Genomic DNA, 24,837 nt, shown 5'->3' on the forward strand with positions numbered 1-24,837 from the left:
TTTCCAGGTAACATATTCCATTCGCTGATCGCTTGCGCAAAAAATTAATAACGAAAGGTGTCAGTATTAAGCTTATACTCAGTTAAGTGCAGTGAATGTTTCGTTCTGGTGTTGCGTTTGCAAGCAGCTGCAGAAAAGCCTAATGCTCTAAAGGCACTGTGTATCATTAGATTTTTCTCGCTGTTTCTCAAGCGAAAAGAGGCGAAATTGAGAGGTTTATTATTATTTTTTTCGTTATGTTTTCCAGTTTGACATTGAAAATCGGCCAATACAGAATTTGTAGGCACTCGGTGATTAATATAATTATAATAATTCTTCCTTCCATCCAGTGTTTGTAATGTCTGGGCATGCTTTTCTGCACTAAGCAGTTTTTGGGGATGTGAGAACTTTCGCTGACAATTCAATAGCGATTTCAAGATTATTCTTCATTTCTTATAAAAGTTTACTTGCAGATTTTTCACCCTTCCAAAGAGGAGAAGTCTTCAGCATATGTATACAGGGTCCGCACTGAGATGAACCTTCAGAGCACACCGCCTCAGTGCATGGCACTACGCCGAACAATTCTCCCAGAAGAACTTCAGCACCCTTAATAGCGAGCTTTTCTCTTGAGCTCCCTATGAACCTGATTCACTCAGCAGCAATGAACAGAGGCGCAGCGACGCTGTTCCAAGCATGTCTAAGATGGCGCACACGGTGCACACACGGTGAACACACTTTATCGCGTTCGACAAGGGGCGAAGTTCACCGCTGCTAAACGCGCAAACGTCAGGTCGTCACGGGGTCGTTTCGACTGCTGGAGCCGAGCGTTTTACGCCTCATTTAGTGCCCCGCGCTTAGACCGAAACTTTTTGGTCGTGCCAAATAATCCGCACCGAGCACTAGCGCTTTTCTCGAGGAAAACCAGTGAGGGCGGCGCTTACATTATGCGCGCACTTGCCGTTCTGCTGCTGACAGTCCCCCCGACGGTCTCTCTGTCCGTGCGCTTTGTATTTGCTTTCTCGCTTTGCATTTTTCTCACTGAATTGGGCAGGCCATAGGCGCTCGCCGACGCTTGGCGTCGAAGCGGAAGTTGCCAGGAACGGCGACGGAAAGGTGCGATGAGAAAAAAACAAATTAAAATGAATAGACACGGCGTCATGTGAGCGAGTCGCCGAGCCTTGCACGGCGAAACCATTAGCACCACGCTCACTGAGGAGATGACAGCTAATGGCATGTGCTTGCCGCGGTTCGGCGGTGTTTGAGGCAGTCGCTGCAGTCGCAGGTTTGACTCTTGCGCGTGGTAACCAAGAAGCTTGACTTGGCACAGTGCGAATGTCTGTGATGTACGAGTGTTTTGCTTTTAAACCCCTTGCCGCACGTGAGCGGGATGAAATGATGCGAAGAGAAACTGAAGAGGTGGGTGATAAGGAGGTGAGGAATGTAATCACAAGCTGCGCTGTTGCGAGCTCTCGCCCAGGTTCCGTCATGCTAAGCAGTCACGGCGGGCACCGCTGTGGCTTTCAATGACTCATGGCAACCTATCCGTAACCTCGACTTTGGTTTCCGGCCTTATCAGCGGCCTTGGGCATTCAAAAACGCCCGCGTGGTTCAATTTGTGAGCCTCAAAGTTCGCTTTCTGTGTCGCCGTTCTTAATCAATCCACAGCCTAAGCACTCTGCGATAGAATTATGAAACATCCTTTCGGCGCACAAAGACACGAAGGCGAGAGCAGACAACACAAACGCCGGACGGGATTTCCACTGCAAGACATGCGGTAACAGCTATAAGGTTGACGAGGATCGAAGAAGTATTCGCGCAGATAAAAAGAGAGAAGGCAGGACCCAAGGCACTAGAAGGTATATCGCTAAGCGTAGACACCTGGACCAGTTGGTTCTGAATTTCATTCTGAAACATCGTTTCGGCGCACAAAAATACGTGCGAGGAGAGAGCAGACAACACAGACCGGACATTGGTTGCACTGCACGACGTGAGTTCCACTGCATGTGAGTTCCACTGCATGGCGGTGGGTTGTGAGCGTCGGCAGCGAATGCTGATCTTCTGGTGTTCAGCTTGGATCTTAGAGGAAACACTTGTTGCTTGACGCGCCGAGCATAAGGGGGATGGTTAAATAAGGGAACTTATGGTCTGCTCTCGATTTGAGCTACTGCACCCCTCTTTTCGCATTTAAATGCGAAAAACAATTCCTGATTGGCCTGCTAAAGGTCCAGTCGTCATCCTTGTCTGTGAACAGATTTTCAAACTGCGAAGACTGCTTTGGTACTCGGTTCCAATGAAACACGAAATATATCGTTTTTATACCATTGCAGTATAGGGGACCACATTAATGTCAATGTGGCGTTTTATTGCTTTCGGATTTAGTAGTTGTAGACTGCATAATATCGCCAGTTGGGATTGCGTGACAGGGGGCGCAATGCGTCTGCTGCAACCTTTCGGATTAAATAGTTAGCGAGCCCATCGCTTGGAACCTAAGCAGAATTAATGATGAAACTTCCAGAGGCATCATGTAGCTTATAACTGAGCACTTATCCAGACATACGCATAGTTTAAACCTACAGCAGGTAACCTCCAGCGTCCCCGTGATTTAAACTTCTCCATATACCGTAGCAGCGGAAACGCGCAAACGTTAAAAAAAAAGCGTTTTCACGTTCATCTTGCTAGGTTGAGCTCAGGGAACCTCAAGAACGCTGTGCCAAGTTATCCTATTGGCGAAGGCTTGAAAATATCGTTCGCACCAAAAATGTTTTCCAGTTTATAAAGGGCAAAAGGCACTCGTAAGTCAGGGTGCAGAACCGGAGCCGAAATTGAATCCGAAACACGAACCGAACAAATAATTCTGCACGGAACCGAACCAAACCCATATTTTTTTCGCCACCCTGGAACTGAAACCGAACTTGAATGATTCAAAGCAGCTTTTCCTTTGAGTCGTTTCGAACGGGTTCAGGACACGGTTCAGCCCCAATTTTTTTGCAATATGGTGTATATTTTAAATAGACTGAAATGTGTTGCCGCAGAGATTTAGGCACCAAAAGCTGCGCTTGGCAATCGAAAATTGCCCCAAATCTACGAGATAAAAATAATCAGAGAAGACTGCTTATAAAGAAACTTAATCCGCACTTCTGTACTGCGTTTTCGACATTTCTAAAACATTGTACGCCAGACGGAAGTGAAATGATGAGTTTGTCAGTGTCTCCACCTGTCAGATATTTGCAGAAATTTAAATCGAATTTAAGCAACTCATAGAGCACCGAGTGAGGGTAGCTTCCATTCTCTGCGTCATATGCCCCACATATGGGAAACATACTCAACTACATTGTGCAACATTCACTTCCGAAGGCATTCGTTCTCTCACACAACAGCTACAAAGCAAGACCCACCACGGTGGCTAAGTGGCTGCGGCACTCGGCTGGTGATGCCAAGGTTACGGAATCGAACCCCGGCGGTGGTGGCAGCCGCATTTCGTTGGCGGCGAAATTAAAAAAACTCACGCGTGCTGTGCGATGTGCGAAAGATCCCCATGCGACTTAAAATAATTTTCAGTCATTCGCTACGAAGTTCCTCGAAGCCCACGTGACGCTTATGGACGTTACATCCCACATCTTTTTAGGATTATTAGAAAACAAAGGCTTCGCTAACAGCAGAATTTTTTGTTTTAGAATCCGAACATCTTTTCTTGCACGTGGCGGAAATATGGAAGGAAATGCAGGCTTGCAGCAGCAGAAAAGAGAGCAGAACAAAACATGTAATTGACGATTACGCAAACGAGTAATGCGGAAATGCGTGCGCTCGTTGGCATGTGATAATGTTTACGCGCACAAAGATACTACTGCAATTAAATGTAATTTCCACCATAATATTTTACCGATAGATACCGATGCGCTCAAATTATTTTGCCTAGATGCCAGTCGCTAGCGGGCGTCTCTCTCGCATGCACTGTTCTCGAACTGCTAAATCTTGAATTATCTGCCAGCCCGCTTCTTCCTCCCACTGCCCGACTTCGGGCTCTTGTTTTAAGAAAAGAGCTGGTTATGGTCTCCGTTCTTTCAAGATATTCTTGGGAGCCCCTCCGCAACACGCTTAATAGCCGCCGCGGTGGCTGAGTGGTTATGGCGCTCGGCTGCTGGCCCGAAAGACGCGGGTTCGATCCCAGCCGCGGCGGTCCAATTTCGATGGAGGCGAAATTCCAGAGGCCCGTGTGCTGTGCGATGTCAGTGCACGTTAAAGACCCCCAGTTGGTAGAAATTTCCGGAGCCCTTCACTACGGCGTCTCTCATAGCCTGAGTCGCTTTGGGACGTTAAACCCCCATAAACCGCAACACGCTTAATGTTCCATGTTCCTTACTTCGCCTTCTTTCATTCCTTCCCTCACGCGCTGTTCGGGCGTGAAACGATAGTGATACAGTTAGTGCGCCTTTCCTTTACTCATTACCATGAAGTTATGTGCTACGTCACAGCTAGCGGATGCTACTGCTCAAGGAGCAAAGAATGCCAGTCGCTGCAGGGTGTTTTCATCAGAGCTCCTATGCAAAGTGCTAGGCGGCACCCTTTTTACTTATCTGATGAGGTTTCCATGAGACGTGTATCACGGCCTACGTGCATTGTATGGTCGTGCGATCGTGGTTCAAGGCATTTCATGGCGCCTTTTTTGAACCCCGTGCTCCCAATCTTATTACGACGAAGTTAGAGGTCAGCTGCGTAGCCCATTTCGCAAAGTACAATAAACGCCGGTCAGCCTCAGACAACCACTGTGCAGCGTCTTGGTTGAACACCAAACAACCTGAAAATCTGTAATAAACTCTGTGTAATAAACATTTGCGTAATCTGTGTAATAAGCAGTTGGTAGTGTGCGCATGTGGTGTCTCTTTCTTGTCAGTGTCCTTGTTGCGCCGCCCTTCATTTCGTCATGCACCAACTCGCCCCTCAGGCCGTTATTCTGGAAGTCTCGGCTCGGGCAGTCCTGCCATCGTTAAGAGTACGCATCACATACTGGATATTTTCAGTGTACGAGGGCCCTGCAGCTCGCTTCAAACAAAACTGCCGAATATTCAATTGCCGACAGCGAGAGTTTTTAAGAATAAGGAATTTCGGCACATCCAGTGCCCTACGCCGGGCGTATTTGCCCGAATTCAGCATCATGATTGTCAACCCGCAGTATCAATGCTTCCAGAACAACTTCTTCAGCGTTATTCATTCCATTACCTGCCAAAAAAGTAGATATTTGAGATCGCGAATATTACCCTACCCTGTTACTGAGTCTGTGAAACGAGCACGCGCTAACTCCAAAGGTTGCTGTCATATGTGTTGTGATTTACCGTTCGTTTATGGCTATGATTGTTCACCCCTGCAGCAGCGCTGCACCGCACTCCGGTGTGCTGTTTTGTCATCGTGCTATTTTTTTCCCTGCGCTTCTGTCATCGTGCTGTTTTTACGCTGTGCTGGGTTGTCGCTGTGCCGTTTTGTCCGCCATGCTGTTTTGTCGCGTGCTGTTTTTCCCTGTGCTGTTTGGTCACCCTGTTGTTTTTTCTTGAGCTGTTTTGTCGCTGTGCTGTTTTTTGTGCGCTGTTTTGACGCATGCTGTTCTTATCGTGTGCCGTCAAAGCGACAGCCACTCTCTACTCGTCACCGCACCACTGTGATCACGTTCTGCGGCGAACCAATCGTGCAGGGAGCAATCGCTTTGTTACGGCTTGCCCGTATCGCTGAGTTCAAGCGATTAGATGGCGCATATTTTAAAGTAGCCTGGAGATTTTGATAGTTGCTACAGGCTAAGCGAAATCTCACAGCTCGGTCGCCATGAAGAAAAGCACGGAAAACACGAACCGGTAAACGTTCTTAGTCCAAGCGTGTAACGAATAATTTACTTTCATGCTGCGTATTGATGGTTATTACTGATTAATGCATTTTTATATTACCTACAACATAAAAGAAAACCACACATAAAATGAATTTGACGAGATTTACTACTGCGCGTTCTAATTTAGGCCCCAATGGCGTAGCGGGTTGCTAACGCAGGCCAGAGGCCGTATTTCATCAAGATTCATTTCCCTGTTCAGATCCCTTGCGCAAGCCCCACCGGCCATCGAACTCAGTATTCGCGGAGTCCCCATTCCTCGAGTGCCCAAAATTAAAATCTTGGGCCTAATTCTACAAGAACACGGCTTCAATAGTGACGTAATTCGGAAGCTTCAGGGAACCTCGCAGCAAATTATGCGACTCATTCGCCGCATTAGTAACCGCCACTCGGGCTTGAAGGAAAGCAATACTCTCTGTTTAGTACAAGCCTTTGTGATAAGCCGCATAGCTTACGTATGCCCTTACCTACATCTCAAGTCAGCTGAAGAAGAAAAAGTGGAGGCCATAATCAGAAAATGCGTCAAACAGGCAGTTGGGCTACCCATGCACACAGCGACTGAGAAAGTGTTGGGTCTCGGTCTTCATAACACCCTAAGCGAGATTATTGAAGCGGTAACCGTCTCGCAGTACGAACGACTATCGGCCACACCAACTGGCAGACACATTCTGTCCACACTAGGCATAACATACGAACGACAAGGCGGACCCACAACTGACCTTCCCAAACATACGCCAGCTTCTGGTCATTCCTCCACTACCTCGGAACATGCACCCAGATTTCCACGCTGAACGTCGTACAGAGAGAGCCAAATCATTAGGCAAACGCTTTCTTAATGATACCTCTGTGGTATATGTAGATGCGGCAGATTCTTCGGCTGACAAGATGGTAGCTGTGGTCACCACGGAACGTGGTACACTCATAACTGGGGGCACTATACGCACTCAGCACACACATGTTGGAGAAGAAACAGCCATTGCTCTAGCCATTGTGGGATCCTCGGCAGAAACCATTGTCAGCGACTCAAAATTGGCTATACGTAACTACACGTTTGGAAGAATCTCGCCACAAGCAGCACGGATTCTGCTAAATTATCAGCCCACGCGGCGCATTCGCCTAATCTGGACGCCTGCTCATGCTTCCGTTGCTGGTAACGAGGCGGCTCATAACCTAGCTCGAGAACTGTCCCGCCGAGCTGGGTCGTGCAGCCCACCCGCCCTATACTCTGGCAAGGACAGGTTGTTTTCTTACAGAGAAATCCTGCAGCACTACAGGCTTGCAAGACTCAGATTCCCCCCAGCAGATAAAACGCTCTCCAAGCAACAGGCCAAAGCCTGGCGTAAACTTCAAACTAACACCTATCCAAATCCCCAATTGTGTAGCTTCTATTCGGAAGGACTCTACTCAAACAAATTCAAAAATTGTGATGCGAAAGCCGATCTAAACCATATGATCTGGAACTGCCCGCAGTCCCTACCCGCGAGTCAGTTCATTACCGACTCTGCTCATTGGGAGGCTCTATTGGTCAGCCCCGACCCGGGGATACAGATCAAGCTCCTCCAGCTGGCTGAAGACGCCGCCGCTGCCCAAGGGATAGCGGCCACCGTTTAAGCGGGGGGCGACTTCGTGTCGCTCCTCTATATCCGCTGGAAATAAAGTTTCACAACCAACCAACCTGTTCATTCTCTTCCTTCTTCATCACTGGCAGCTGCCGCTTGCAGTGTCAGCAAGGCGAGCAGCGTTGATGGCTGGCTCCTGTATCCTGAGAGTACTCCCTCAAGAATTGAACTCGCACGCTGCGCCAAAGCAAACAGCGACGAGTCAAAGCCAGGTGCTCGATGTTCGCGCTTTTCTATTAATAATTCAAACGTCTCTCCGCTTTTGGGGTTGGCGCGCGGCTAGCTCGAGCCAGGTTATCAAGATGGAGGAAATCCGCAGCTCGATGCAAGGCGGCGTGACTGTGAGCGCCCGGGAGAAATATGGCCATGCGGGCCGAATTACGAGACGGGGGCGGAGATTACGTCTACTTGTGCGGGGCGAGCAGCAGATTGTTTTATATTCTTCCTTACCCCTGGCCTAATATTCCTAGGACGTGTATTTACTTTTTTTTCCTTCACGAACCGCCTCTTTTCCTTCAATTCAGCGAGAGGGAAATAGAGGGGAGGGGAACATTCCGCTGCGTGATTCTAAATAACCAAGAATTTGTCATTTTGTTTTGTAGTCGAATTGAAGTAGCTGGTCTTGGTGCTAGCCGGACACCACGTTATGAAAAGAGCTGTAGGCCACCCGTAGTGGATAAAATGAGCTAAGCACACCTGCACTCGTATTTCCTGTGTTAAAAAATCTCCGTATCCCCGCGCGCATAAAGCTCCTTAGAATGATCGTAGATTGGCGTTTTCTTGTTTGATAAAATGATCGCGTGCGAACCGCGAGTAACAGCGAGAGCGTTGTGTGATAAAATTGTTTTGCAATTGAACATTTCCACAGCGTCCTGCAGTTAGATAGATTAACCTATTTCTGCAATCGCAAGTTCATACTTAGGGCTTGTATCTTATCTCAATGGGTAAGAGCCGCTAACCTGTAACTGAAGGTGAGATTTGCGGAGAATATAAGACAGAAAAAGATTTACCTGTGCGCGAGCAGTGAGCGCATCACGCTTGTGTGACCGTTTCTGAGTTATGGTTTCCTTGCATCCTGAGTCTTTGTGTGGGTGCCCTATGCGGTTGTTTGATGTCACTGCACAGCATGTTTTCTAACTGAGTGCCCACCATGTCTAATCTAAGCGTTAGTGTGCGATTTACAACCAGCACTGAGTTGAGTTGAGTCGAGTTGAGGTGTTGAATGCTACAGGTGGAGTTAGGCTTGCTTTATCTGCTGGCAATTGCTCCACCGTAGCGTCCCTTCTATATTAATAATGTCCTAAAGCATGTCGCACCTACCCTGCTACGCGCACATTCTCTTCCGCCGTCACCGTCTGTGCACACAACCAAACCACACAGTCCACATCACAGTCCACTCCAGAAGTCACCATCTATGCACATATTCAGTCACAGTAGAACATAGGCCATTGCAGTGCCACAATCCATACACTCATTCACTCACAGTATAACGTAGTCCACTCCGGAAGACACCATGTACGCACACATTCAGTCACAGTAGGCCATGTCCGTTCCTGCTGTCACCATTTAGAAACAAGATCCGTGTCCTGCAGAAATGCTAAAAGAAGGCGTGCAGCCTCCCTTCTGCATGCCTGGTTTCCACTCGGGTAGACAATGTCCTGAACTGTACTGTGACGGGTTCCTGTCCTCTTGAAGGAAGCGAACATCACATACCTTTCTGCGTTGTATTCTATGCAGTGCATAATATAATGTTCGATATCCCCGCAGACACCACATAAAGAACAGAGCGGAGACGATGCTGTGCCCGTCTTATGCATCCAGGCAGGAGTGCGAGCAGAGGCCGTGCGAATTCGATGTAGTAGAGTCGCCAACCAGCACTCTTCTGACAGTTATAACAGACGTCGGGCATTGATCACATTGATTTGTTGACAGCGCTTAAAAACACAGACAGAAAACAAAGAAGACGGCGTAACAGGCGCTGATGTCTTCTATGTCTTCTGTCCGTGTTTTTTAAGTGCTGTCAATAAAAGAATGGATCACCACCAGCTAGCCCGACAACTTGTCCTATTCATGATTACATTGAATATATAGCTGTTTTTGTTTTTCCAGTGTACACAGATTTAATAAACGACGCCAACACACCTTAGTACAAACCTAGCAACATATTCGGAAACAATTACTACCCATTTTCTTAGCTAGTACTACTACGTTTTGATTTGTGGCTGCAGTACCCTTCTCTGGCTTCTTGAGGTAGTAACTTTTACTACCTTCCGTTACTAAGAAGGCAGTTGGTTTGTGTGACAAGTGTCTCGTAAGTAGTTAGTGAATTCTGCAACAGTTCCTTAAGACTGTGGCACTACACAAAACGCTATTCATTATCTTACTGCTGCGTTCCCGCTGGCGTCAAATGCGCTGCAATGGACTCGTATTGGACAGGAATGGGTCTGCGTGTGACCCCCGTACTTGGACCTTACAGACAACTGTATTGAGCATAAGCAGGCAACCCACGCCACTATCGATTGCGGGAGCGCGAAAGTTTCCTATTAAAATTGAGAACCGAACCATTTTTTTATGAGTTTTTGAGTCCGTCCACGTGTGCACGCGTACACATTGTGGGCCTTGAGACGCTCATGCATGACAGGAGTCCCAACCACTGCAGGAATGACAGCCTCGCGAAAGTGAAAGTGCAGAGGCGCATGCTCCTGAATCGGCGAGCCTATAGCAGCGGCGCACTTGTTTGGCCGTGCTGTTACGGCGCTGGATGTGAACCACGCACTTGGAATGAAAACACGTCTGTTTCAGTGTTCATTGAATACACTGTGGACGTTTTTCGGAGTGCGCAAAGCGTGGTCTTCTCCAAGCCCTGACAGGTTTGCTCTTTCCGGGACTACGCAGCGCAAAATAAACTCCAAAGCGGGGTGAACTTCGACCCGTCTCGCATGCTGCCCTCGTTGTCGTGACGTTGATTTTTCAATTGATTCTACCGTGCCAAAGACGCATTGCTCTGTGGAGAGTGTTCTGGATTAAATTTTTATCGGGTGTTTTTCGCCATACAACAATGACCGTTTATCATTTCGCCTACATTTATATGCGGCAGTGATTGAAACCATAAACACGTGTTCAGCAGGCAAACACTGCAGGCACTGATTCACCGCAGCGAAGAATTTCATAACATGGTCGAGCCTCGACTCCGTATTTGCGTATAGGACATGCGTAGTGGATCAAAAATACCTCCTGATACGAAGTTTCATTTTCAATGATCGATCTTCATTGTGTATCAACAACACAGCGTAATGTCAGTGATGATGTGGCTTTTTTTAATTTTCAGTGCCGACCTCCGCATGGGCGGCGGTTTGTTCACGTCCTTCAAGGACAGAGTTCTGTTGTTTTTGGTGCTATCGTGAACCGTTCCTAATGGAAAAACTGCTTGGATGTGAGCGGCGACGGAAGACGGCGTGCTCTAATGCTTGCGTCGAAACTCTCCGCAGAGACCAAGGGACACTCAGCCCCGCAGCTGCTCGAGCACGAAGGCAAGGTGCGGGTGCGCGAGGGCACGCTGGCCAAGATACCGTGCGCCGCCACCGGGAACCCGCCGCCAAATTACCGCTGGTACAAGCTTACCGGATCCCAGATCCACCCGGTTGTCCTCAGCCACAAGGTGAGCACCGTGATGAACCATAGAAACCTCTATGCACTACCAACTTTTCGCACGAACTTGAGCCATTTCAATTGAGCATATGAAAGCATAGAGCACAAACACAGCGGAAAGAAATCTGCGCGTTGTGAAATGGGCCCGTCAATAAAAGGATGGGTAACTTACGACAGTGATTATAGAAGGAAGGTCAAGGACAATGGAAACAGAGGGTGCTCCCCTCAAAATATATTTTCCACTTCCTACACCGATCAGAGGATACCAAATCTCTAATTATTGCTAGTGGTCGGCGAGCTTGGAACACTTCACCGATTATGCTGTTAGCATCAGTAGAAAAGTCCAATCGCGTTAGTTTCGGGAAAAAAATATTACTTTGGCACTGACAGGTACGGAATCTGTCTTTTCTGCTTGTCATCATGATTAGTCACGTGAACAGCCCGCATACTATTTCACAACCTGTTCGCACTGCAGTGGATGTTACAGCTGTTGCTAGCAAACCAGAGGCTTAACTGGCAAACTGTGTCCCTCAGAATACCGATTCACGGCTATCTCGTACCCGTCAGTTAGGCAGTCGCGATAGCCGGCTATAGACCTTTTCATTGTGTAGAGCTCGGCTTGTTCCTGGACTATACCACGCATGCGCAGTAAGCTGCCTCTGACGATCGGAATGCTGCTGCCACAGCACTGCAGCAATATGGCTGCGCTCAGAGAAAGTGCACACGCTGGCAAAATTTCTGGTCAGTCATGCGTCGTTGTGACACGCCAAAAGTTTTGCGAACTTTCCGGCAGCTGTAGTTTTCAGTTTAGTGGCACAGTGTACGCCGTTCAGTATCAAGGATGAACGAACGGTGGTGACTAAGCCATACATTGTTTGAAAGACGTGGTATTTTATTCCGCGATTTGCTCGGAGCAATCGATAACCGGTCTTCAAACCTGGCTACGTTTTGAGGCATACTTTGTTTTGCGCGGTTTAGAGCAGCGGCACGCAGTCACAGGAGTTGGCCCCGGAGACATAATGCTGCGGTGACAAAAGTGGACGCTTTGCCAGACATGGTAGTGCTAGCTGCAGTAACGTCTGTCCCGAAAAAAGATACCGAACATGTAACGACATTCGTTTGTGACATTTGTTTGAATTTATATTAGACGCACAAATGAAGCGATCTGAAATGTCAATTTTCACGTTTGGTTTATAGGTTTATCGGGGGTTTAACGTCCCAAAGCAACTCAGGCTATGAGAGACGCCGTAGTGAAGGGCTCCGGAAATTTCGACCACCTGGGGTTCTTTAACGTGCACTGACATCGCACAGTACACGGGCCTCTAGATCTCGCCTCCATCGAAATTCAACTGCCGCGGCCGGGATCGAACCCGCGTCTTTCGGGCAATTTTCACATTAATTAAGAGAGTGCGATTCTACTATTTCAAATTCAGGTTGCGGTTACTTCTGGCTTTCTTGCTGGAGTCACCACAAAACTAGTTAAAAATTGTCCTTTCTGGTCTTTTTTTTTTTGACATATTTACCAGCACGCATGAAAGCACACTATCTCCATGGGGTTCTTTTTCGGCCCCTTCAGTGATGTCCCTCCGGTGTTTGAACCTGAAACACAGGTCGGCAGTGCCGAGCAATCCGTTGCACTTAGTCATCCTCGTCTTTGTTATGCATGCATGTAAACAACTCAGTTGTCGCTGACTCTTGTACTAAATTATTCAAACAGTAAGGGTAAACAGCTGGGCTAGTTGGTTTGCATTATTATGGAACATGGTACCAGCGTTATTGAAGGATACACGTGTTCTGCGCAGGTTCGGCACACAGCGAAGCCGGGGAATTTTTGAAGCCCTATGTATCTTAAATGAAAAAGATAAGTGTGTCGGTGCCCCATCTGTCGCACTCGGAAAAAAAGAAAATTGATTATTTGCAGGCAAATGTGATTGTAGGTTCAGGCAGGTAAAAAAGAAAGCAGAAAACAAAAACTCTGCGATGTGCTCTTGTACGCAGTTGGTTGATTTGCCTTTGTTTAGTTCAGATGCATTCGTCATTTGTGGACCGGCATGTGTTGATAGCTGTGAACGGTTGGTGGCGATAGTGGTGCTTCTCTGCATAATAAAGTTTCGCAAGTGTGCAAGAAATTTCAGTTGAAGTCCGCCGTTCGTGTTGTCTTGTCCCTTCGTCCTTGTTTCTTGCGCTGGTACCATGTTCCATAATTATTCATACAATGCATGCCAGCGTGCGTCAACAGCGATTGGGTAACCGCCAAGTGCGGAACTCGGTGCTGTGCGTTCCAAAGCGCATGTATATTTTTGTGTAACACAATTCCAGCCCGTTCGTCGCACGTCTGCAAGCCCTGAGCACCCCGAGAGTGTTCAAAATAATTTCAGCGCGCTCCAGTTTACGCCAATCACATGCTGCATTGCACCCATACTTCCAGGCGCGGGGTGAAGCGCGACTGACGACAAGCGCAGCACGTAAGACTCTCTCGTCTCCACTTCCTCCGAATCTTTGACACGACCAGAATAAAATGATACCATCAAGAAACCAATATTTTTAAAACCGCTTAAACGCCGAAAGCCAGATCCCGCTTCTCGGCGTTGAGCCGGGGTCTCGAGTTGCAGCGAGTAATCAAGCGAAAACACCATTCCGCCACCTTACCGGAACAGGGTCACATTTCTGTCTCGTGGTCAGCTTGCCTTACCGGAGCAAAAGAATATATATATATATATATATATATATATATATATATATATATATATATATATATATATATATATATATATATATATATATATATATATATATATATATATATATATATATATATATATATATATATATTCGCCCCAGAGTCGGGAAGCACGACGGGGCTCCGCTTCCGACGAGCCGAAGCGTCTTCTCCAGTTTTACAGGATGGAGCGAAGGAGGCTGAATGCTGCAGCTCGCGCTGGCTGTGCCGCATCTTAATTAAGCGTTGATTAGGAACGTCCTCTCAGCGCTGGTCGCCTTAATAACGAGGAGCCATGCCACTAACGAGCGACGCCGCAACACGATCGAGACGGCCGGACCTGGCCGCCGCCGAACTCGCAGCGCAGACCTCGACGGTCTTGTCGAACACGGCGCTCACGGGATGTCGTAACAGCCAGCTGCCTACCGGCCGTGGTCAAGCAGCAGGAAGTTAAGCCGTAGTTGGAAGGGATGCGCAGATTAACAATAAATGGATGGCCCAATCGGAGAGTAGGCCTCACCTGGACTTCCAGCGCCATGATCAGGCATACCTTGCGGTTACGCGCCTTTGCTTCCGCCGGATGTGACGCGTGGCTAGTGACTCACCATGGGGCAACTCAGCGTCGCGCTCGAGTCACATGCCGCGCATTGGGTGCACCTGCTTGTGGATTCGGGCCTTTATATCCACTCTTTCCTCTAGTGGCATGTCGGTCCTTAGTGGCGACTTCCTTTTTTTTTTACACAAGGCAGATGCTTCGCGTGATATTAGTGTAAACATTTCGTGTGAAGTGCCCGCCTCGATGGCTCAGTGGATGTGGGGTGCGATTTCTGTGGCCAAGGTCGGGGGATCGAATCCAGGCCGCAGCGGCCGCATTTCGGCATACGATTGGCTACCACGACTGACCAGAACTCGTGCGTCAGCCACACGAAGTCGGCTCTGACGAAAGGAAAGTATTCGCAGTACTGTTTCTGGTACCAGCTGTTTCGGGAGCAAATTCTGACCCGCCTAAGGCAAATAACCGAATGTAAAACAGCCACCGTACTAAAACGTCGCCTAGTTCTCGGTCCTAGTTGGCTTAACTTGCGATCGCTAACAAAAGATGACTGTTTTCTGCCCACGGAGATTCGAAGATCACGTGTGTGCAACACACACATTCTCCTGACCATGGGGCTCGGTGAAATCTCTGTTTCAAAACGCGCTTCGCCTAATAGTATGCACTCGGCGCGGGTGAGTGCGTTCCCTGGCTTTGAATAGGCCCGCCTAAACAGCACGTTTCAAAACATTCCTTTCATAACACACAAGGCAGACACTGTGCCAGGAGCAGAGTTGTCCATTCTTTTTAGCAGCCAGTTGGAATTTTGCCCGCTTTCTTTTTTTTTTCTTAGAGCGCTGCTCTTTGGCGCCCTTCCTGCGTTCGCGTAGTCCTCAGCGTTGCAGGCGTAACCGGTTATTCAAATATCAGCGCTTTTCGCCACATGGAAGGTGGCTGCCACGGGAATATCCGGGTGGATGGATGGATGGATGGATGGATGGATGGATGGATGGATGGATGGATGGATGGATGGATGGACGGACGGACGGACGGACGGACGGACGGACGTATGTATGTATGTATGTATGTATGTATGTATGTATGTATGTATGTATGTATGTATGTATGTATGTATGTATGTATGTATGTATGTATGTATGTGTGTGTGTGTATGTATGTATGTATGTGTGTGTGTATGTATGTATGTATGTATGTATGTATGTATGTATGTATGTATGTATGTATGTATGTATGTATGTATGTATGTATGTATGTATGTATGTATGTATGTATGTATGTATGTATGTATGTATGTATGTATGTATGTATGTATGTATGTACGTACGTACGTACGTACATACGGATGGATGGATGGATGGATGGATGGATGGATGGATGGATGGATGGATGGATGGATGGATGGATGGATGGATGGATGGACGGACGGACGGACGGACGGACGGACGGATGGATGGATGGATGGATGGATGGATGGATGGATGGATGGATGGACGGACGGACGGACGGATGGATGGATGGATGGATGGATGGATGGATGGATGGATGGATGGATGGATGGATGGATGGATGGATGGATGGACGGACGGACGGACGGACGGACGGACGTACGGACGGACGGACGGACGGATAGGTGGGTGGGTGGGTGGATGGATGGATGGATGGATGGATGGATGGATGGGTGTGTGGGTGGTTGGATGGATGGATGGATGGATGGATGGATGGATGGATGGATGGATGGATGGATGGATGGATGGATGGATGGATGGATGGATGGGTGGGTGAGTGGGTGGGTGGGTGGGTGGATGGATGGATGGATGGATGGATGGATGGATGGATGGATACGGCTGAACCCTTTAAATCGGGAGGTGGCTCAAGCCACCTAGCCATGACATGAAATTTTAATCTTCTCTTGATTTTAGCCACCAATCAGATAACCTTCGCTTGGTAACTTCTACCTGCTTAAAATTTACTTTGACTTCACTGTCCTTAAACCCCAACGCCTTGGATAAATCAGCCCCGCTGCTTTCCACTGTAGGGTGAAGCCCTTTACAGAAAAGTATCAAGTGCTCAGCCGTTTCCTCCTCCTCTCCGCACGCAGCGCACAACGTGTCTATCTCGTGGTACCTGACTCTATATGTCTTAGTCCCCAAAACTCCCGTCCTGGCTTCAAACAACAAAGAGCTTCCCCTACAATTATCATAGATATTTTCTTTGGCAATTTACTGCTTAAAAATACTGTATGTTCCCAGTGCCGATTTCGTCAGCATCTGTGGCCAGAAGCGCAATACGCCACCTGCCAGTGGTGGCCGGCGGCGTGGGAAGAGCTGCGCTCAAACCCCGCATTACCCGACTACCGTAATCGTCAGTAATTTTTTTTGTCTAACCCGCAGAAAAAAGCCGCTGCTAATTGTACCTACATGAACCATCGATAACCTGCATACATTTCAGCTTCCTCTCGGTTCAACGCCCAACCCTGAAGCTGGATATAATTGGTGACAACCCAAGAGAAAGAACGCGTGGGCGTTCTTTGCGCCGGAACGCGTTATTAGGGTGCTTTTTTGGAGTACATCCTTGTTATTTTCGTCTTGCTTTACTACCCACAACGTGTCAGCCATTTCGAGCAACGGAGGACATTGCGCTATTGTATTTGGACTGATATTTGTCGGTTTTACTTTTTCCGGGTAAAATTCACCGAACAAGTAGCATCGTCGGCGATTTTAAAAGTATTCCAGCGGTGAAACGGCCGGGCGAAGTATCGAAATTTTGTGTTCTTGAGATATCTGCCCACAGAAGAAACTACCTTCCCAATTTACTTGTAATTTTAATTCTGTGTAGCCGTGGACAAAGTGGGATGATGATTTCTATCATATGAGGCCCTTCAGCCTGCAGCGGAACCTCGGAAGGCTATCCCTGCATCTTGCCTCCACCAAGGCACGAGTACTATAGGCGCGTGTCGAACCTTCAGTTCCTTGCTCGGGAGAAGACCGGCAAAGCTTGAAACCTATTGAGGTGGTTACAGATGTAATGCAGCGTTATGCCCTGTTAAAATATAATACACGTTTTTGTCTTCTCGACCAGTCAGAGATTTGCAAATGGTACGAGTATTATCTTCTTTGTCGTACCTGTGCTAAAGATTGTCCAAACTGTTCGATTAGCGATTGTGTTATTGTCACTGTTACCTGTCAGGGGATTCAAGGCTTCGTCAATCAATCCTCACAGCGTTTGTCCGACCAGTCCGTCAACGCTGTGAGTATTAAAAATAAATTTCAGCTTAATGAATTCGAGCAGTGCGCAAGACCAGCGTATATTTAGCATTTTGTTACGCGTGTGTTCGAAACAGCGTGTCTGGAACGTAGCCTGCAACGTGCCGTGGCTACAGTGCGCTAGAAATGTATCTGAACCTGCGAGGGTTTGTCTTTGCTTCCCCGGCGAAAAACCCTTTCGATTCGCCATAACATCGGCAAATATGCGAGCAAATAGAGAAGGAGAGACATAATCCCTTGCCTCCAGTGTTGCACCCAGCCCGATCGAAGTGGCGTCGTTTCGGTACCCGCCGACTCCTGACTCGTCGTCTAACACGCAGGTGCAAGAGGTTGACGGAACCCTGGTGTTCCGACGGGCGAGCCTCCACGACAGCGGCAAGTACGTGTGCATCGCAAACAACTCCCTGGGTCAAGACCGGGCAGACCGGGAGCTGATCGTTACAGGTAAGTGCGCGTCTGGGGACGCTCACGTCGGGCACGAGTTTCAACTCTGAGGTTGAGACACACCACTGCAGCCTCCTCGGCAAACTTGTTTAGACATTAGCGAGACTTTCTGTTCTCAACGCCTACTTCCTGCTCCAAAATTTGTTCTTCAAAAGCACGTGCTGGTTATGAGAGTATTGCAGAGCCTGTGACATCGTGCCTTTTTCTGTCTACATAGGAAAAAAGCAAGTTTCGTAAAGTGCCTATTGAATGGGCAGTTGGCACCACTTAGCCAGCTCGTTTTCATTGCGCTGTCTTCATAGTGGAATTAAATGCTCTAGTCTTGAATATAGAATCGCCCTTTCTACGCTGGAATCGATAAAATCGCCAAAAAATTGCTGCTTTTTAATCCATCAACGTAAGCGCCCCTGGCGCATTCAGATGTGGAATAAAAGGCGCTTTCATTCTTTCTTCTCTTCATTGAACATCTCACGAGCTGGAAGTTTTTATTTACCTATTTCTCATCAGTTATTCCTATGAATAGTCGCGTTCGGCCTTACTGTTCTCCCAAGTCGTTGTTTCGTATTCAGCAACACGTGTTAGTTTCCCCGGCCCCCGTGGGCTCCTTATTTGACATGCCTGAGACTCCTAACCTCAGCCGCCGTTGTACTGCGTGTTCGCCCCGTTTTCAAAACATCGACGCCAATGCGCGCCACAGGGTCCCTCGTAATAGACCCTCTATACTCGGTGTTTGTGTTTCCGTGCTCGGCGTGCTTCCTCAGCGGGACGCGCAGATGTAAGCGTTTTCTGCTCGGATCAGCGCTAAGCGCACCGCCCTCTGTCCCGTCTTCGAACCGTTGTGGTTGAATAACGACAATCCGGTTGGCTCGTCGGTGCCTTCTCGTCCGGTCGCCGGCATCGAACGAGACGCGGGACGAATCGCGGCTCAGCCGCCAATCCTCGATTGTGTCGCCGGCAATGCGCCCCTCCTCGGCAGCCGTCAGAGGGGCCGCATAACAGCAGGAGAAAAAAAAATATAAGCGGGAAAAGGGAGACGCGAAATAAAGCCGGTGACCGGTGCGGGACAAAACACAATAAAACCGTAAGCGTTCGGAAGCAATTTTCGTTAAGTCTCGAGTAGGTCGGCTTATGGGCTCTAGGAAATCATGCTTGAGCCGAGAGCCAATCTTGTTGAAATCACTTTGGTCGTGCTGCTTTTCTCAGATGGACGGTAGGTCGAAGGGCTGCTCCCGTCTTAGAGCCTTCCGCTGGCGCCTGCGCGCGGCGAGTTGTTCTTAGCGAGCTCGGTAAGCTGCTCTGCGCCGAGTGCGGATGGTTGTGCGCCCTACGAGCGGATTAGCGGCCCGCCGCGCGGGGTAGCCCTGCCATTCGCGTCAGATGCGCGGCAGATGTGCTTCGATGGCCGACCTTAGTGGAAGAGCAGCTGCCACCGCTGCTCCGGCGGCGGTTACAGAAAAGCGCAGGAGTTCGTGAAATGTATCGTCGAGCCCTCTAGCGACCCTACGGCGGTTGTAGTAGTAGAGAAGTCACTCATCCTAGGATTAAATTGAGGTGCCCAGTCTCGAACTACGAAAGTGCTACGCGTCTCTCCGATCTCGGGCTCGCTTTTCTATTGGCCTACGCTCTAATACCCCTGCCACACGGCAAATTTAATGTCATTCCCATCGAAAGACATTCGCAACTAATGCCAGTAATCCGCTGCTACATGGGAACATTTAATGTCATTCCAATCGAATGACATTCGCCATCGAATGAGTTTGAGGAACTCATTCGCATTCGATGTCGAACCGAATGTGTACTCTGGACACCAGATACGCAACAGAAACAAGCGACGCAAAAAATAGCATGCGCACTGCCAAAGTTAGAAATTGTATTTATTTAGTTCTGCTAAAGAAATATTAATTTTGGTGCGGACCTCTTGACACTAGAAGCTGTCGTGGATAGCTGTTACTCTCGGTCCCAGCAGCAGCCAACGGCAGCGGCCGACCGTGAAGCAGGGCCTTTGCCGCGACCGTCGATCATTTTGGGTTGCGTGTTTCTTCCTGGTTGGCGTTCCATGTTCGTTTAGCTCGCAGGTACTTAAAGATGTAACTGAGCGCTTCACCTTTTCGAAGTCGTTTCCACGCTCCGCGCGCCGCCGCGTCAGCCATTTTGTTTGTTTACAATTTTCGGATTTGTGGTTGACTTTGTACTTGGCTTGGCTTTTTATGGCTAAAGTGCTGGAGGATTGCCGGAAATAACATTATAAGCTTATATTATTGTGCAGAAATGTTCTCACCCGCTTTACAAACACCACATTACAATTTCAAATGTCTTTTTTGCGCGCTGATGTCTTTCAATTGTACCATTTTTTTTAACTGATCGTCACTGCCATCATTTTCGAATGACGTTATTTTTTACCGTGTAGCACCGAAGGAGACCAAATGACATTCGATGCATCGAATGACATTCGGTTAGAATGACATTAAATTTGCCGTGTGGCAGGGGTTTAAGTTCCCTCGTCCAGTCTCTACGGCGTTAGCGATAAAACTGCGTTGTGTGTGTTTTATTTTCCTTATATTTCGGTTTCAGTGTTTTCAATCTTATTCATTCGCTCCTATATTAGTATGTGAAGTCTCTTTACCTTTTTTTTAATGAGTCGAGTCCACCTTGGCAAAAAGTGAGAAAAACCCGAAAGCTTTTATGCGCAGGAAACGTAGCGCTATCCCAGCTGTTATGAGATGCCTGACATGTTAGAACTACTTTACACCAACAAGCAATGAGAATTATGCAGGTTATTTGCCAACTGTCAGGACGTAAACGTGAGATTTTGCTCTGATAGAAGTGAAACAGCGGATTTGACCCAGTTTTGTTCCGCAAACTTTATTTCCAGAATAGTATATTCCAGCTCTATTAGTGGAAATAACGCTTAAAAATAGCCATGCTGTGAATTCAGCACAAGAACAATAAAAACATTTATTGTGTGCAATCATGGTCACTCCTGTGCTTCGTCAACCCAGACAACTAAATGTGGAAAGAAGGGTTCTGTCACAGGCACTGGCTTTATAGTTCTCTTTTTGTGTATGTTCACACCTTCAAAACCTTAAAGTGAACTAGAATTTTACGAGAACTATAATCAGTTTAGGGGTTGGACTGATCGGTTTTGATTTTTGAAAATTGTGCAGGTTCTTTTCCGTGTTTATTTGTGAACGCAGTTTTTGGTTAATTTTGGCGAGTATTATTTTCTACAAATAAATCAGCGGTTTCTCTATGTTTCTTTTTTTTCTGTGATATAATGTGCCATTCCTGTGTGGTTAAAGGCCACTTTGGCGTACCTTGGCCTTTTCGTCAGCACGAGCAGCCGATTTACTAGTGAATAACCCAAAATGGGGGTCGTATGTAGAGCTGTGCCTATAGGAGGAAGTGCTTCACCATTACAAAAATGCAACGGAAGTTACATAATCGGTCCGTCACGTAAGAACGCATTCTTTATTTATTTATTTCTTTATTTATTTATTAACAATACTGCAGAGTCGCATTACTCTAAGCAGGAGTGAGCTCAAAAAATACATACAATAAAAGTTGCACCACACATCACACCACACCACACAATCAGCATTAACTACATCACATCAGGGCATGAACTTAAAAGGGCTGCGAAACACCGCTTGAACGGATGCTGGTTACACTTCAGATGGATCTTTTGTCACACAGATGCTGACTCAAAAAGACTTACGAGAATCGATGCATAGGAACGGGAGTTATTCAATGAAGAAATTTCAAAATACAAGCAAACAAAATGCTGCCCTCAACTCGATTTTCGCACAGATTCCCATTCCCATTTCACTCTCCCAATGACGACACTTAGTGCGACCAATCAAAACAGCCTATCTGAGCATGTGCGGAAGTTTGCACTCCATTGTTGCCTGTTCTCTGTAACTCGTTCATGCCAAGGCTGGCAGCACCGTTTGCATGGTTACAACAACCATGTGAACGCCCAGCTGACCCAGCGATGCTTCATCGTGACGTCGACGGCGCAGAAGGAAACACTGAACAGTGACGCTCCCTTATTTATGGATCCGAACTAGAGCGCGAAATACTGCGACGGTGTGACAGCCTGCGCAAGATATCGGACACATTTGGCATAGCGCATACCTTGCAAAACATGCCTCAAGTTATTAAAACAATTTGCAGTACATTTACTCTTTGTTCAATCATCAAGCTTCCACTAAGTGATGTCATATCCGCTGCTAAAAAACCGCAACTGTATGGCGACACTGTCAGCGCCACGAATTTGTTTTTGCAAGCTAATTAAAATATTAAAAACCAGTATGCGCGATACGACCTATGCTAATAGCATCACTATAACTCATTCTATGCAACCAACAGGCAGAACAATGCACGGAAATTGTGTTTCGGGGCACCTTTGAGCAAATTATATCGGACGCATTTTCTTTAAATTTGCAACAAATGCATCTATACTGGGGCTATCGACAGCATGTTTCGGTAATTTATTGCAGTCGCTGATCGTTCGAGGAAAAAATGAAAATTTAAACGTGTAATTCAGAGCGGCGTACTCTTTAATTATTTTACCATTATGATTGTTTATTAGGATCTATTTATTGTACATTAGGTATAGATACCTTAATCGACATTCATTACGTCTGGATTTAAGTGTGTCAAGGCCGAGACACCTGATCATTTCTGTCGGGCTGTCATATCTTTTATATTTATTGCAAATTAATCTAGCCACGGTCCTATCTAGCCGCGGTTATATCTTTGTCAGTGACGGGGTCCCACAGACAGGAAACAAACTCCAAGCATGGTATGACTAACGCTTTATATGCTGCTAATTTAGCACTATATATATATATATATATATATATATATATATATATATATATATATATATATATATATATATATATATATATATATATATATATATATATATATATATATATATAATAGAAGTCAGCACTTCTACAAAGACACTTTTATTTATCAACGTTTCGACCGCGGTGCGGTCTTCTTCAGGACTGTAGTGGTCTCGCGTCAGATGATATATATATATATATATATATATATATATATATATATATATATATATATATATATATATATATATATATATATATATATATATATATATATATATATATGAAGGGAGCCAACAGTCACCGAAACCAAGGTGCATAGGGGAACGTTAATTTTATTATTATTTTTTTTATTTTTTTTTTAATGTGTTATGCTTATCAGGGGGAGAATAATACTTAGATTAATAAATTGCTTAAAGAAAATTACTTATAAAGCAGCAGAAAAAACAACCATGCCGCCGGTGGGATCCGAACCCACGACCTCCGAATATCGCGTCCGGTGCTCTTACCAACTGAGCTACGGCGACGGCTGTCCAATCTGCTGCTCTCGTGGGTATTTATGTTTACTGCGTGTGAGCGAGCCATGAGAGTGTTCACCAGTGCCACCCTCGACCATAGCGGCGGACGTAGCACGTCCTGTAATACCGCGAGCGTGACGTAGAACGTCATCTAACGGAGAGGGCGGAAACTGTGCGAGAGCCCTCTTATGCTACCTATGGCATCAAGACTGCCAGAACCGAGACCCTCGTTAAGCTATTAGCAGACAGGTTAAAGGAAATGAGGGGCCCGTTTGACAAATTTATGAAGGGAGCCAACAGTCACCGAAACCAAGGTGCATAGGGGAACGTTAATTTTATTATTATTTTTTTTATTTTTTTTTTAATGTGTTATGCTTATCAGGGGGAGAATAATACTTAGATTAATAAATTGCTTAAAGAAAATTACTTATAAAGCAGCAGAAAAAACAACCATGCCGCCGGTGGGATCCGAACCCACGACCTCCGAATATCGCGTCCGGTGCTCTTACCAACTGAGCTACGGCGACGGCTGTCCAATCTGCTGCTCTCGTGGGTATTTATGTTTACTGCGTGTGAGCGAGCCTTGAGAGTGTTCACCAGTGCCACCCTCGACCATAGCGGCGGACGTAGCACGTCCTGTAATACCGCGAGCGTGACGTAGAACGTCATCTAACGGAGAGGGCGGAAACTGTGCGAGAGCCCTCTTATGCTACCTATGGCATCAAGACTGCCAGAACCGAGACCCTCGTTAAGCTATTAGCAGACAGGTTAAAGGAAATGAGGGGCCCGTTTGACAAATTTATGAAGGGAGCCAACAGTCACCGAAACCAAGGTGCATAGGGGAACGTTAATTTTATTATTATTTTTTTTATTTTTTTTTAATGTGTTATGCTTATCAGGGGGAGAATAATACTTAGATTAATAAATTGCTTAAAGAAAATTACTTATAAAGCAGCAGAAAAAACAACCATGCCGCCGGTGGGATCCGAACCCACGACCTCCGAATATCGCGTCCGGTGCTCTTACCAACTGAGCTACGGCGACGGCTGTCCAATCTGCTGCTCTCGTGGGTATTTATGTTTACTGCGTGTGAGCGAGCCTTGAGAGTGTTCACCAGTGCCACCCTCGACCATAGCGGCGGACGTAGCACGTCCTGTAATACCGCGAGCGTGACGTAGAACGTCATCTAACGGAGAGGGCGGAAACTGTGCGAGAGCCCTCTTATGCTACCTATGGCATCAAGACTGCCAGAACCGAGACCCTCGTTAAGCTATTAGCAGACAGGTTAAAGGAAATGAGGGGCCCGTTTGACAAATTTATGAAGGGAGCCAACAGTCACCGAAACCAAGGTGCATAGGGGAACGTTAAT

At 47.0% G+C, this 24,837-nt stretch overlaps 1 protein-coding gene across 1 annotated transcript in view; it reads left to right on the plus strand.

Annotated features, from left to right (window-relative positions):
* Positions 1–24,837, plus strand: part of LOC144132890 (cell adhesion molecule Dscam1-like) — a 529,721-nt gene that overhangs the window by 369,927 nt on the left and 134,957 nt on the right. Inside the window, exons 5-6 of the mRNA XM_077665608.1 lie at positions 10,956–11,125; positions 17,971–18,094. Coding sequence (XP_077521734.1) covers positions 10,956–11,125; positions 17,971–18,094 — 294 coding nt within the window. The remainder of the gene's footprint in view (positions 1–10,955; positions 11,126–17,970; positions 18,095–24,837) is intronic.

Source organism: Amblyomma americanum, chromosome 1, assembly GCF_052857255.1.
Source record: "Amblyomma americanum isolate KBUSLIRL-KWMA chromosome 1, ASM5285725v1, whole genome shotgun sequence".
In the NCBI taxonomy this organism is placed as follows: Eukaryota; Metazoa; Arthropoda; class Arachnida; order Ixodida; family Ixodidae; genus Amblyomma; species Amblyomma americanum.